Here is an 11,863-nt window from a genome sequence, read left to right as displayed (position 1 = left end):
TATAGATTGAAAAATTAGGAATTCAAAGGCCTATTCTTCTATCCGTTGATTCCGCCCTATAGATTCTGCAAAATAGTGATTTAGTCTTTGACCTTTGGTCACTAAATCCATGGTAACTCTTTGTTGGAAACCTTGATTCGTATGAAACTTATTTCATCAGAAAACAGATTGATATACCTTTCAACAGTAGTTTTCTTATGGGTATTGGAGCATAATTGATATTCTGAAGTATTTGTTCGATGTGCCACTTGAATTCTGTCAGAAATCGAGCTTTGGTCGATTTCGCGTATTCTGTTCCATTCCTTTGGATATTGAATTCGTCTAACCTTCTTATTTGAATTGAGCTAAATATGATTGCTTGGAATCCCTGTATACTCTTGCTTTCATTTCATTCCAAATCTAAATACATTTGTGAGAGATTTGTTCCTTGCATCGTATTGTCTCAAAAAGGCACATGTACGTTTTGTTGTTCTGCGTGTGCTTCTGATATATGCTACTTATTGTTAAAACTGCCCTCTTGTACTCTGGTGTTTGTGAGATTGTCTGGACCTTTGCTAGAAATGGTAAAGGGTGTTATTCTGGACCTTTGCCAGAAATGGTAAAGGGTATGTGCTTAGAGCCTGCGATGCTCTGCCGGCCCCCTCTGGCTTCACCTAGACGTGGGTGGATGGAGCTCCCAGACGTGGGAGACTTCTGTCTGGTGGTCATTCAGAAATGGATGAATCATGTTCTGTATGAGATCCCACTACACCTTCTGTATGTTTGATATGATATCCAGAGCTTTGGTTATGTGTTTCTGAACATGCTTTGGATAAGAATGATATGAATGCAACGTCAAAGACGACGTTTGAACTTCTGTTTGGTATGTGATATTGATATGCTTCGAAATGTTCCATACGCCATTGATATGCTCCGGAACATTTCATATGCCATTGATAAGCTCTGAAATATCTCATTTGTTACTAATATGCTCGAATTACTCTATGCCCCATCTGTTATGAACCAATTATGTATGATTGAAAGGACAATTGTGATTCTGCACCTAATGATACTATGTCTACGAATTCATATATTCTGCCTTGTATTGTGAAACTTTATCTCTTTGGAAATTGTCCTCTTTTGATATGGATATGTTAGTCACTTGCTGAGCTCTATATGCTCACCCCGTTTATTGATAAATTTTTCAGGATAGCGTATCGCTTGCTTAAATGTTAAGATTGGGCTGAGGCAGTGGAAAGTTAGAAGATTTTGGGCAAATCTTTATTAGCATATATGTATTTGTTGTATAAGCCACTCTGCATCTAATGAAATGTTGACGATGAATCTAAACCTGTGGATTTTGTGTAAGTTAAAGGATTCCTCATGTTTAGGATTTTGGAATGTTAAGTTAAATTCATGTAATGATATGAACTTATGGTAATCGTTGGTTTGGTAACTGCATAGACTTCCCCACTTGTGAATTTATGTTGTGGTTATTATTTTGATGAGTTGAGTTCAGATTGTATGAATTATCGAGTGATGTGTGGTATGTTTATGAACTGCACAAGGTTATGAATTTGTAGACTATAGAGGTGAAATTTTGATCTGAATGTTTTCTTAGTGATCTCAAATGTGTGTTTGGATCCTGGATTAGTTGTGATGAAAATTTTAATATCATGGATATTATTTGAGGGGCGTGACATGTAGGGGTGCAAATGAAATCGCAGCTATCATGGTGTGTGGTTGATGAGCCTTAACTTCACACCGAATCTCTGGCTTAAGCCCTTTAATAAATGTACCTAAAAGTTATCGTTATGACCAATCTCGAGTTTGATTTGTCAATCTTTCAAACCTACTCTGATATTCCATTATTGTAGAAGTCTAACGAATTTTAATGAGCTATCCATCAACATTCTCATATTCTGATGGTCCGAAGCGAACAAGAAGCCCTCTTTTGAACTGCTCCCATAAAGGAACTCCGTGTGAAGTTTCATACCAATCGTACAACTGGATTGCATCTCCATCGAGCTAGATTGAGGCTACTTCTACCTTGGATTCTTTTAGGATTCTGTAAAAACAAAAATATTTTTCCGCCATAGAGATCCAACTAGTCGGATCCCCATCTTCCCATCTCGGAAATTCCACCTTCATGTGTGAGTTGTTTGTGTCATAGTCTTGGGGCCCTTTTCCTAAATTTTTATATCTATGCAATGTAAAACTTAAGCTCCCATCTTGTTGAAACCTGCTAAAGTGCTCCAACAAGCTCCTTTTGAAATCATGAAGGGTTACTTGTAGCTGATTCTCAATTATGGTTTCCAACGCTTTCTTTAGTCGATTCTCAATTCTAGTTTCCAATGCTTCCATTTATGCTTCCACTGAGTTATCGACAGCCATTACGTACGACTACAAATTTGTAATTTCAACTCCTATTTTTGATGTCAGTCAAGGGCATCAGCACTGTCGATGTGAAGTTGCCAAGGAAGTGGACGCCGAGGATAGTGCTTCGGTCGCTGCATTGGAGGAAGAGTTGCTGCCCTATATTTGTTGTTGCATGGGGTGAGAGCGCCGATGCTGGAAGGTGACTGCGTTAATGTGGCTGTAGCTGCTACGACCCAAGGGGTGATCTCCGAGCAGCGGGGTTGAGGCTACAGTGATGGAAACCTACGGTTGCTGCATGCGCTGCTAGAGGGTGGCTGTAGCAGAATGAGGGGTTGGTCATTGGCCAGGAGCAACGGCGGCAACGGTTACAATCGGTGGCTGCGGTAGTAGAGTGTCACGGACAAACTTCGAAACAAGATGTTTGATGTAATGCTTATGTATGTCCGTGTCTTTTGGTATGTTCATGCTTTGTACAACATGTAGAGGGATGGTCGAAGGCTTAATAGTCCCATTTTAGTTGGGTTGGTGGCCGCTTTAGGCTTGTAAATAAATGTTGTGTCATGTGGACACTTGTGAGAGATTTTTGGTCTGCAATGGACCATTTTGACCCTTTGTTGTGCAACTGTTCAGAGCTTATAAAGTTTGTTTGTAATTTGCATTATCTATGAAGTGTTTTCGGAAATGTTTGCTTGTGGATCCCGAATGAGGCGTTTTCTCTAACTTGTTCTCCCTTTTGTGTGTCCTAAGAGACTGTGGGAGGCTTCGGGGAGGCTGACCTTTGCGGACGGACACGCAAGGGTGTCGTACGACTTAGGCAAAACCAGCTAAGTCTATGATAGATGGTATCAAAGCGGGACAAGCACTCATAGAAACACTTAGCATGCAAACGTGGGGGACGTAGCGGGACTGCGTTGAGGGCAGTCAGCACACGTGCGACCGTTTGGGGTAAAACGGGCATGGAGATGTAGGAAAAAGGAGTCGCTCAAAGGAGCGAGGATTTGAGATTGGCATTCAGAGGAATGGCCAACCCTTCGTGCAAGAGGCACCACGAGAACAGGCAAGCTTGGAAGAATGCGGAGTGCATAAAGGTTGGGATGACTGAGTTTGAGCTACGGCTCAACGTTGACAACTATACTTGATGGTACTCAAGGCAAGCGAGGCGCTTGGTACAGGATGAGACCATGCAAGGTGGAATGAGTTGTTCAACGACCGAAAGAGTTATGTAAAGCTCACAGAGGTGAGGGGAATTGCTAACTCGAAGAATTTAGTACTCATGTATGGGCTTGTATGCGGACGATGGAATGTTCACGGCCATCCCAAGGCGACCGAAACTCAACGCCATGGAGCATTGAAACTTTCTCTTCGGTATGTAAGGGATACGTTTGTAGGAGGCTGAAGTATGGATCAAGTTCAGCATGTTACTAGGCCTTGAGTGGTGTAGCGGGGGCTATACTGATGTGGAGTCATAATCTAGCAAGTGAGTTTGTAGGAGGCAGAACAATGCACAGTTTGTTAAGCAAATCGGAGTAGTCCAAAGCGACGGTGGTCTCCGAAACGAAAAAAGATGTTGCTCCAACGGGACAGTTATCCAGGAGGGATAAGTCCCGGCTCTCTAGAGGGAGAATCATGTGGGACAGACCGCACATGTTGAGGAGGAGTACCTCAACAAACAACACCTCCACAAAGCTCAATGGACTGAGTAAGCGGCAAGTAGTCATCTGTTAGGACTCTAGCTAGGAGAGTCCTAATTGAGAGGGACATTCATGCAAAACCTACCTAAACCGACCCCTATTAAAGAGGTGAAGTGCCCGGCTAGGGTTACGAGGTTATTTCTTATAGAAGAATAAGGAGTTGTAAAGGAATAGGAGTTTTTAGTATGAGTCCTATTATGAGTTAGTTAGAAGTAGGAGTCTTGAGTAGGAGTCCTATTAGGAGTTGGTTAGAAGTAGGAGTCTTAAGTAAGAGTCCTATTAGGAGTTAGGGTTTAGAAGCCCTATAAATAGTCATGTATTCCACCTCTTTTCATAAGCAATAGATGAATCTTTTCTGCAGCCTTTGAGCAGCAACTTGGAGGGAGGAACCCCTATAGAGTTCCAAGGAGGCCGATCCCTAAAGAGATCAACCCCAAGTTTAGAATCTGTAAGGGTTCTAACACCTGGTATCAGAGCAGCATTCTTGGCATCTTGTTGCCCTTCCACAGCCATCCATCAACCCTCCACAGCCACCCAAAGCAATTCCCACAATTGCTTAAAAGATCATCGCCAAATTCTGCCATCATCTCCACCACCACGGATCATCCTTTGATCTCTCCGTAAATTGCAACAGGTTCTAGTTTCCTACCTTACTGCTGCTGCAATCTAGTTATCCTTATTCAAAAATTCCAAAAAAATTGTTCCTATATTGCTGTATAAACTTTTCATCACAAAGTTTTCATCTTTACGACGAAAGATACATTGCAGAATTCCAGCCACATAGCACCATCTGTTTGATCTTGCTACTGTGCTTTTTCTATCCAAATTTCTACAAAATTTTTATGACATCTTTGACACTTCCTAACAGTGGATTTCCCTTTGGTTTCATCGAAAAATTCTCAATATAAACTACTGATCTTTTATGTCCAATCTGCTACACTTGAAAATCTATGCTGTAGAAAATTTCAGCCGCATATTGTTGCTTTAACCCATCTATTTGTAATCTTTTTTGAATGAAATTTCTTATACACTTTATAGATTATCTTGGCTTCCATCTAAGATTGATCTATTGAGAAATTTATCTCTAAAAACGATTTTGTGTTGCTGCAAATTTTCGTCGTACCCATCTATTTGTGGCCACAGGTAGCGCACACGGGTGGGGCACTCGTAGGCTGCCAGCCCCGTCAGCCGCAAGCCTGCTACATGCAGGTCGTTGGCTGCAAGCCTACTGCATACAGGCCGTCGGTCGACTGCTGCAAGCGCAGCGCCTGTGCGTGTGTCGGCGTTGTGCTACAAGCGCAACGCTTGCACGTGCACCGACGCTGTGCTGCCTGCCTACGGTTGCATGTACACAGATTGAGTGCAGCAAGGGCAGCAACTGTTGCTGCCCTTTCTCGCTTTTGCGTCAACGATTTTGACGCCAAAAGCTTCTCTAAAACACAACACACACATTTCAAAACCAATCTATCGAACGAACAACCTGGCTGTGATACCACTGTTGGAAAATCTTGGGGGTGACATCACATGCATAGTGGAAGAACAAGAAAATAAAATCTCTAATTTCCTAAAAAGATATTTATCGTCGTGCAAAGATTGGTGTGCAAAAATCTGTGAAACAAACTGTGTATAGAATATATTGTATTACCTAAGGAGATCGTATATCCCTGTTTCCTTGCAGATCTCTAGGAGAGGGTGAAGGAGGTCAAGCGTCCTACTCTCTAGCGATGATCCACACAGTAGGGTTGTGATGACACTCCTCAAAACTCCAGGCCTGCTCTGAGGTGGAGAGGGGGAGGAGAATAAGAGAGGCAAGCAAAGGCTCTAGCCTATGAACCACTGATTCCCTCTTATTTATAGAGGTCCCTTGTCAAACCCTAATGGATCCTCCCCTATTAGGTATTGGATCTGCATCCAATTACCCAAGCCTCTTAGATTAGTGGATCTTTATCCAATAATCTCTTATAGGCTTTTATTGGATCTCGTTCATGGGATCCAATAATTCAGGGGCTTATTAGATATCCAATAAGATATGGGCTCCGGCGGATATCTCATATATGAACCTCTACTCATCGCAATGCCTACCATATATGTGTGACCCTCTAGGCCTAACATCGAGCTGGCCGTGAATCATACTTGTTAGAACTCCTTCTGGCTTAGGAAATTATTATCTCCACAATAATTCACTCAACTCATCGACTGTGGACGTACTAGGCCACTACGTCGCAATCCCCATATGATATAGGGGAATCCAATCCATTGGACCTGTCTATCCTCAGTTACCGTATACCTGTAGTCCCTCATCCATCTAATATCCCAGAGACCTTATACCAGGTATGGTGCTATTAGACCCATACGATTTCTACTCGAGTCTCTCTCTAATCGGATTCTCCCGGAGAACTCTTTCTCTCTCAATCCGAATGACCCTAGCCAGGGATTTGTCTAAGCAAAAAAAACACCGAGATATTCCTCTCATGACACCGAGAGCGGATGATCCTCTATCGACACTCAATAGCCCTCGTAAGGTCGACTGTCACTCCCAATGACTAGCTGTACTAGATATAGGACATCCAAACATATAAGTCTGGTATCAAAGAATGGAGCACTCATACAGGACATCCTTGGTGTCTCAAGTCTAAGGACCAGATACACCACTGAGACTACAAAATCACTATCTGACAATAAGGTATCATCAACCATCTAGCATTCCATAAGCAGATCAATTAGTGAACTCATTCTCCAATGAGCACCTGTATTGTATTCCTAGTGTCCCCATATAAGCAGTTATGAGACTAGCTGCATCCATCATATGGATGGGTATACAAAACACTAGTCTATCCGGTTATCTCAATACCCCCCTCAAGTAACCTATGATCGGGATTATTTAGGATCTGCGTTTAAAGGTGAATCTGTCTAATTATCGTGCATATATGTAATAGTCAATATAAAGTGATAAATGTCAAAATATAATAAGCAAAAAGATTCCATATCAAGTCACACGTGCCATCACTCACGTGATTGGCTTACTCGGCACCTATGATTAGCATATTCCTCTCATGATACCGAGAGTAGATGATCCTCTATCGACACTTAATAGCACTCATAAGGTTAGCTGCCACTCCCAATAATCGGTTGTACTAGATTTGGAACTTCCAAACCTATAAGTCTGGTATCAAAGAGTGGAGTACTCATGCAAGACATCCTTAGTGTCTCAAATCTAAGGACTAGATACATTACTAGGACTATGAAATCGTTGTATGAGAATAAGGCATCATCAACTATCCAATATTCTATGAGTGGATCAATCAGTGAACTCATTCTCCAATGAGCACCTGCACTGTATCTTTAGTGTCCCCACACGAGCAACTATGAGACCAACTGCCTCCATCATATGGACTAGTATACAGTATACTAGTCTGTCCAGTTATCTCGATATCCCTTTCGAGTAACATATGACAAGGATTATTTAGGGTCTATGTTTAAAGGTGAATCGATCTTATTATCATAATCTCATCACGATCTGATTCTCATTGCACAGATCTAAGGACATCACAATATATATGTGTTTATACAATAATTAATATAAAATATTAAAATATTAAAATATAATAAGTAAAAATATTGTGTGTCAAGTCACACGTGTCATCACTCACGTGATTGGCTTGGAGGGCACCTATGACTAGTAACGTCACCCCTAGATTTTCCTACAACCAACCGCCTCCATCATATGGACGAGTATACAACGCATCGGTCTATCCGATTATCTCAATGTCCTTCTCGAGTAACATATGACCGGGATGATTTCGAATATGTGTTTAAAGGTGAATCGATCTCATTATCGTGATCTCATCTTATTCTCATTGCATAGATATAAGAACATCATAATATACATCCAGATAATATGTGATAAAATGCTAGTAATAATAAGCAAAGAGATCGTCACAACGTGTCACAGATGTCATCATTCATGTGATTGGCTTGTAGGGCACTTATAACAAACACTACATAAGACCATCTGGGCCCAGAAGGCGACGATGTGCTCCACTAGGTTGGAGCCACCATTATAGGCCTCCAACATGGGGAGGCAGAAGTTGAGGGAGATAGGTTTGTCCTGGATTTCTTCGATAAAGGGGGGCCCTACCGAGGTGCTTTTCCCGAGTTCTTTCTTAGACTTGTGGAATTCTCTTTGGACTTCATCCAGGCACCGATTTGCTAACTATAACTGGGCCCGGAATGAGTCATCCGTCGAGTTGGACTATAGAGTGTCAAGCTCCGGGAAGGTCGAGGTAGTGTATCTGGGCATGGGGGCATCGTACTATGCGGTTGGCCTCGGGTCTTCAAGCTACTCCTCAATCGATGGGTGAACATTCGAAGCCAAGGGGGGCTGGTCGACCAGGGTGGCATCATGAGGTGTAGGGGTGAGTGCAAGCTAGATCACAGGTGACTGCTATAAGGGAGGAACCACCTATTGAGCTAGCTGGGGTATAAGGGGTGTGATGGTCTGCATTATACCCACCAATACCCTGCACCTGGTGGGTGAGGTTGAGGAACGCCTCGGCAAGGACGACTAGTTACCCTACTTCAACCCTAAGGGACGAGAGCCCGAGGTCATTGAACAAGTGCCAATAGCAACCCAGGGTCTGAGGTAAGGCGCTCCCATTCATGTGCGGGAGAGTGGGCAACTGCGCCACGAGTTCAAAGATGGAGTTGGTGGCGGGCACCTCCTCGCTAGGGTGCTCGCTGGGATTACTCATTGGTGGATACTCTTACGATATTGGGCCCTCCTAGTGCCAAAAATATTGGTGTCTTCATGCTGTGTCCCAGGAGCCGATACGGCTCGGTTCGGTTCCGATCGTGTGAGGGCATCCACGTGGATGTCTAAGGTGGTGATGGAAGGATAAGGTCGGGTTGGGGTTGATGCCTCCTAGACTAACCCGATGTGAGATTTGAGCTCTGGCTTCAATGTTACTTTCCTACACAAAAGGTCAATGTCGGAAGGGGAATCCCTAACTCGACCCCTCTAAAGCTCAAGTTAGATCGAGGTGAGCTTAAGGGTGTTTTTGGTCCTCCCTATCACTGACCAGGGGATCATTATTTATACCTATCATCGAGCGTTGATCATACGTAGGTCGTTGATGGTCGTCGATGCTCCGGGCGACCAGCTCGTGCACTTCGCACGTGTAGATCGACCCACATGGCTCTGTGTCGTGTGACACCGTCTTGCACGACCTCGGGCGATGGAGCCACCATCGCATATTATCATCGAGCCTATCACATCATCTCGAGCTCGTACCACATGCGTGCACCTCGTTCCAAAATATTACATCAACTTTGAGGTGACTATCTACTATTATTGAGTGGACGGTATTAGAATATTCTCAATTAGATCTTTTCCCCATTGTTGGCTGGCTTAAAAAGTGAAGATAATGATGCCCGATAGGCGTAGCTGTTTGACGCGGAAGATTAGAAATGAGAAAAACCCGCACATGGGGGAGGTCTTCCAAACCCACATGTTGGGAATTCCTTCGCATCCAAAGCAATGGTCATCCACCCCAAGTCCATCGGCCTCGTGCCCTCACGTGCGCTCTCAGGTGCGTATCTGATCTCTGCAACGCGTCCTACTCCCGGCTATTCCCATTCCCAGAGGAAGAACCGACTACAAGGGCTAGGCGGTTGGGATTTTTAATCGCCATCCATAATAAACAACCAAACCAAAGTGTCAAGCACGGTCGAGGATATTAAACGTGCATATATGATGGTCGTTATCTGATAAACGCAATTACTAAGCATGCGTACTTTCTACTACCAATCCCGTGAGGTTAATCTTATGAACTCGTTCGCACCGAAGCTTCTTTAGGATTCGGTATATTACATACGCTACATAGATTGTGAATTCTTGCGCCCGATGCAGCACAAAAACACATCGTCATCAGTACTCGACCGCCCACCCACGCGGTTAAATTGGAAAAAAAAAAAAAAAATTCTAAAGCCAGCCCACCACACTCAGTCCACACCACGGCGGTGCACCGCACGCTCCCTCTGCAGTACCCATCGGTGGCGTTGTTACTGACATGGATCCATCGTGACACAACACTTATCCACATACAACAACACCACCACCACCACCACCACCACCACCATACCGTGGAGCCCCTTTCTATCATGTGCCAATGCAAGTGGTGTTAGCGACACTTCACATCACCATGAAAGCATGCCCTCCACTTGTTATATTCCCTCCACCACCCTTGTTTACTTTTGATAGTGTCCATTCGAAAGTGATAACGACGATTCGAGGAAGGCGAAGAATCAAGGCAAATTGTCAACATAGATCATCGAAGAATTCCAATCCCCAAATACCAAAGAACACAAATATTAAGATCCAAGAAGGCCATCGGAACTGACAAATCAAATAGAGGGAGGTTTACAAAGGGGGAAAAAAATACTGTACTCCACTAGAGAGAGAAGGGGGGCAAAAAATCAATATAGATACCTTCCTTCTAATCTAATTTATTTTCCTTGCTTTTAACCTGGATAGCCAGTAATTGTTTCTAGATCGTCCAGTTCCAGATCTTGATTCGAAGTTTCACCTTGCATTTGGCCGACCCGGTGGTTGTGGCGGTGGCGTTGCCCTTGGCGACCACCGCCTCAATCCCGTGGCACGAAGCGCGGATGCCGAGGCGCTTCGACTTGAACCCTCCGATCTTGACCCCGGCCCTGGTGTCGAGCTCGATCTCCAAGGGGTACCGTTTCCTCTTTCTCAGATCCGACGCCTCCGTCGGGTCCAGGCTCCGCCCTGAGCTCGACACGGTGGTTTTGAGCACCGTGGTATTGTCGGTGCCCTGTGCGAAGCCCGGGATCGTCCCCTCGCCTATCGTGACCCCGCCGGAGGAGGCGGAGATAGCGACGTCGTCGTAGACGAAGACGAGCTTCCTGTTGGGGTTGCGGGTGGTGACGGAGAGATCGAGGCGGGAGGTGAGGAGGTCGGCGGCGGAGAGGTTGAGGACGGCAAGACGGAGCGAGGAGACGGAGAAGGTGGGGTGCTGGGGGCGGTAAAGGACGTAGAGGACGCCGGCGGCGATGGCAGCGAGGAAGACGAGGGCGATGAGAAAGAGGGTGAGCCAGAGGCAGCAGATGCAGCAGCATCCCCGGCGGCGGCGGCGGCGGGGCGGCGGCGGCTGGGGACGGTAGTGGAGGCGGTACTGCTGGGCCTTGGTTGGCGGGAAGGTGGGTCGCGCCCCGTTGGCTGTGGCGGCGCCGCCGTTGGCGGTGCCATTACCGTTGGCGAGTCGGGGAGGGTTGGAGTTGGGTTGCCTCGACGCCTCCATTGCCAACGACGTCTCTCTCTCTCTCTCTCTCTCTCTCTCTCCGTGTGACACGCCCAATGAGACGCACCGCTGAAGTTGGTAGTAGGAGAATAATAAGGGGGTGGCGAACCGCCACGGGTAACGGGAATTGTGGTGGCGAACCGCGTGGGACGTGTCGCCAGTTGGTTTAGTGGTCAATTTGGTGACAGAGATGGACGGGATAAATAGATATACTTTTGTGATAGTTGAACAAAAATCCAACAAATGGGGAGGACATGACAATTTTTCATAATTTTCACGGCGAAGCAACATCCGTGTGGTAGCACCGCCACGGGTAGCACTTCTAAACTCCCAACTCCTTATTTGATGTAATAGATTAAGATTGTCTCATCAAAACGATAAACACAGAAACACAGGATGCTTGTCCGGTCGCGGCATCAGCAGCTACTACCCTCATCTTTAATCGTATTAATTAAGACGACCGATCCGATGAACAACCTTTCATTGTCAGCT

At 45.0% G+C, this 11,863-nt stretch overlaps 1 protein-coding gene across 1 annotated transcript; it reads right to left on the bottom strand.

Annotated features, from left to right (window-relative positions):
• Positions 1 to 10,400: 10,400 nt before the first annotated feature.
• On the bottom strand, positions 10,401 to 11,457 carry LOC135635078 (NDR1/HIN1-like protein 6). Its single transcript, XM_065145924.1, has one exon. It carries the CDS (start codon positions 11,369 to 11,371, stop codon positions 10,595 to 10,597), a length of 777 nt encoding a protein of 258 aa, XP_065001996.1. The 5' UTR covers positions 11,372 to 11,457; the 3' UTR covers positions 10,401 to 10,594.
• Positions 11,458 to 11,863: the final 406 nt, after the last annotated feature.

The sequence above is a fragment of the Musa acuminata genome, chromosome BXJ3-4 (genome assembly GCF_036884655.1).
Source record: "Musa acuminata AAA Group cultivar baxijiao chromosome BXJ3-4, Cavendish_Baxijiao_AAA, whole genome shotgun sequence".
NCBI classification, from domain to species: domain Eukaryota; kingdom Viridiplantae; phylum Streptophyta; class Magnoliopsida; order Zingiberales; family Musaceae; genus Musa; species Musa acuminata.
This window is presented reverse-complemented; position numbering and strand designations above follow the sequence as displayed.

What these genes read in the sequence shown, in the direction of transcription:
- LOC135635078 (XM_065145924.1), bottom strand. Translation starts at nt 11,371, where the DNA reads ATGGAGGCGTCGAGGCAACCCAACTCCAACCCTCCCCGACTCGCCAAC.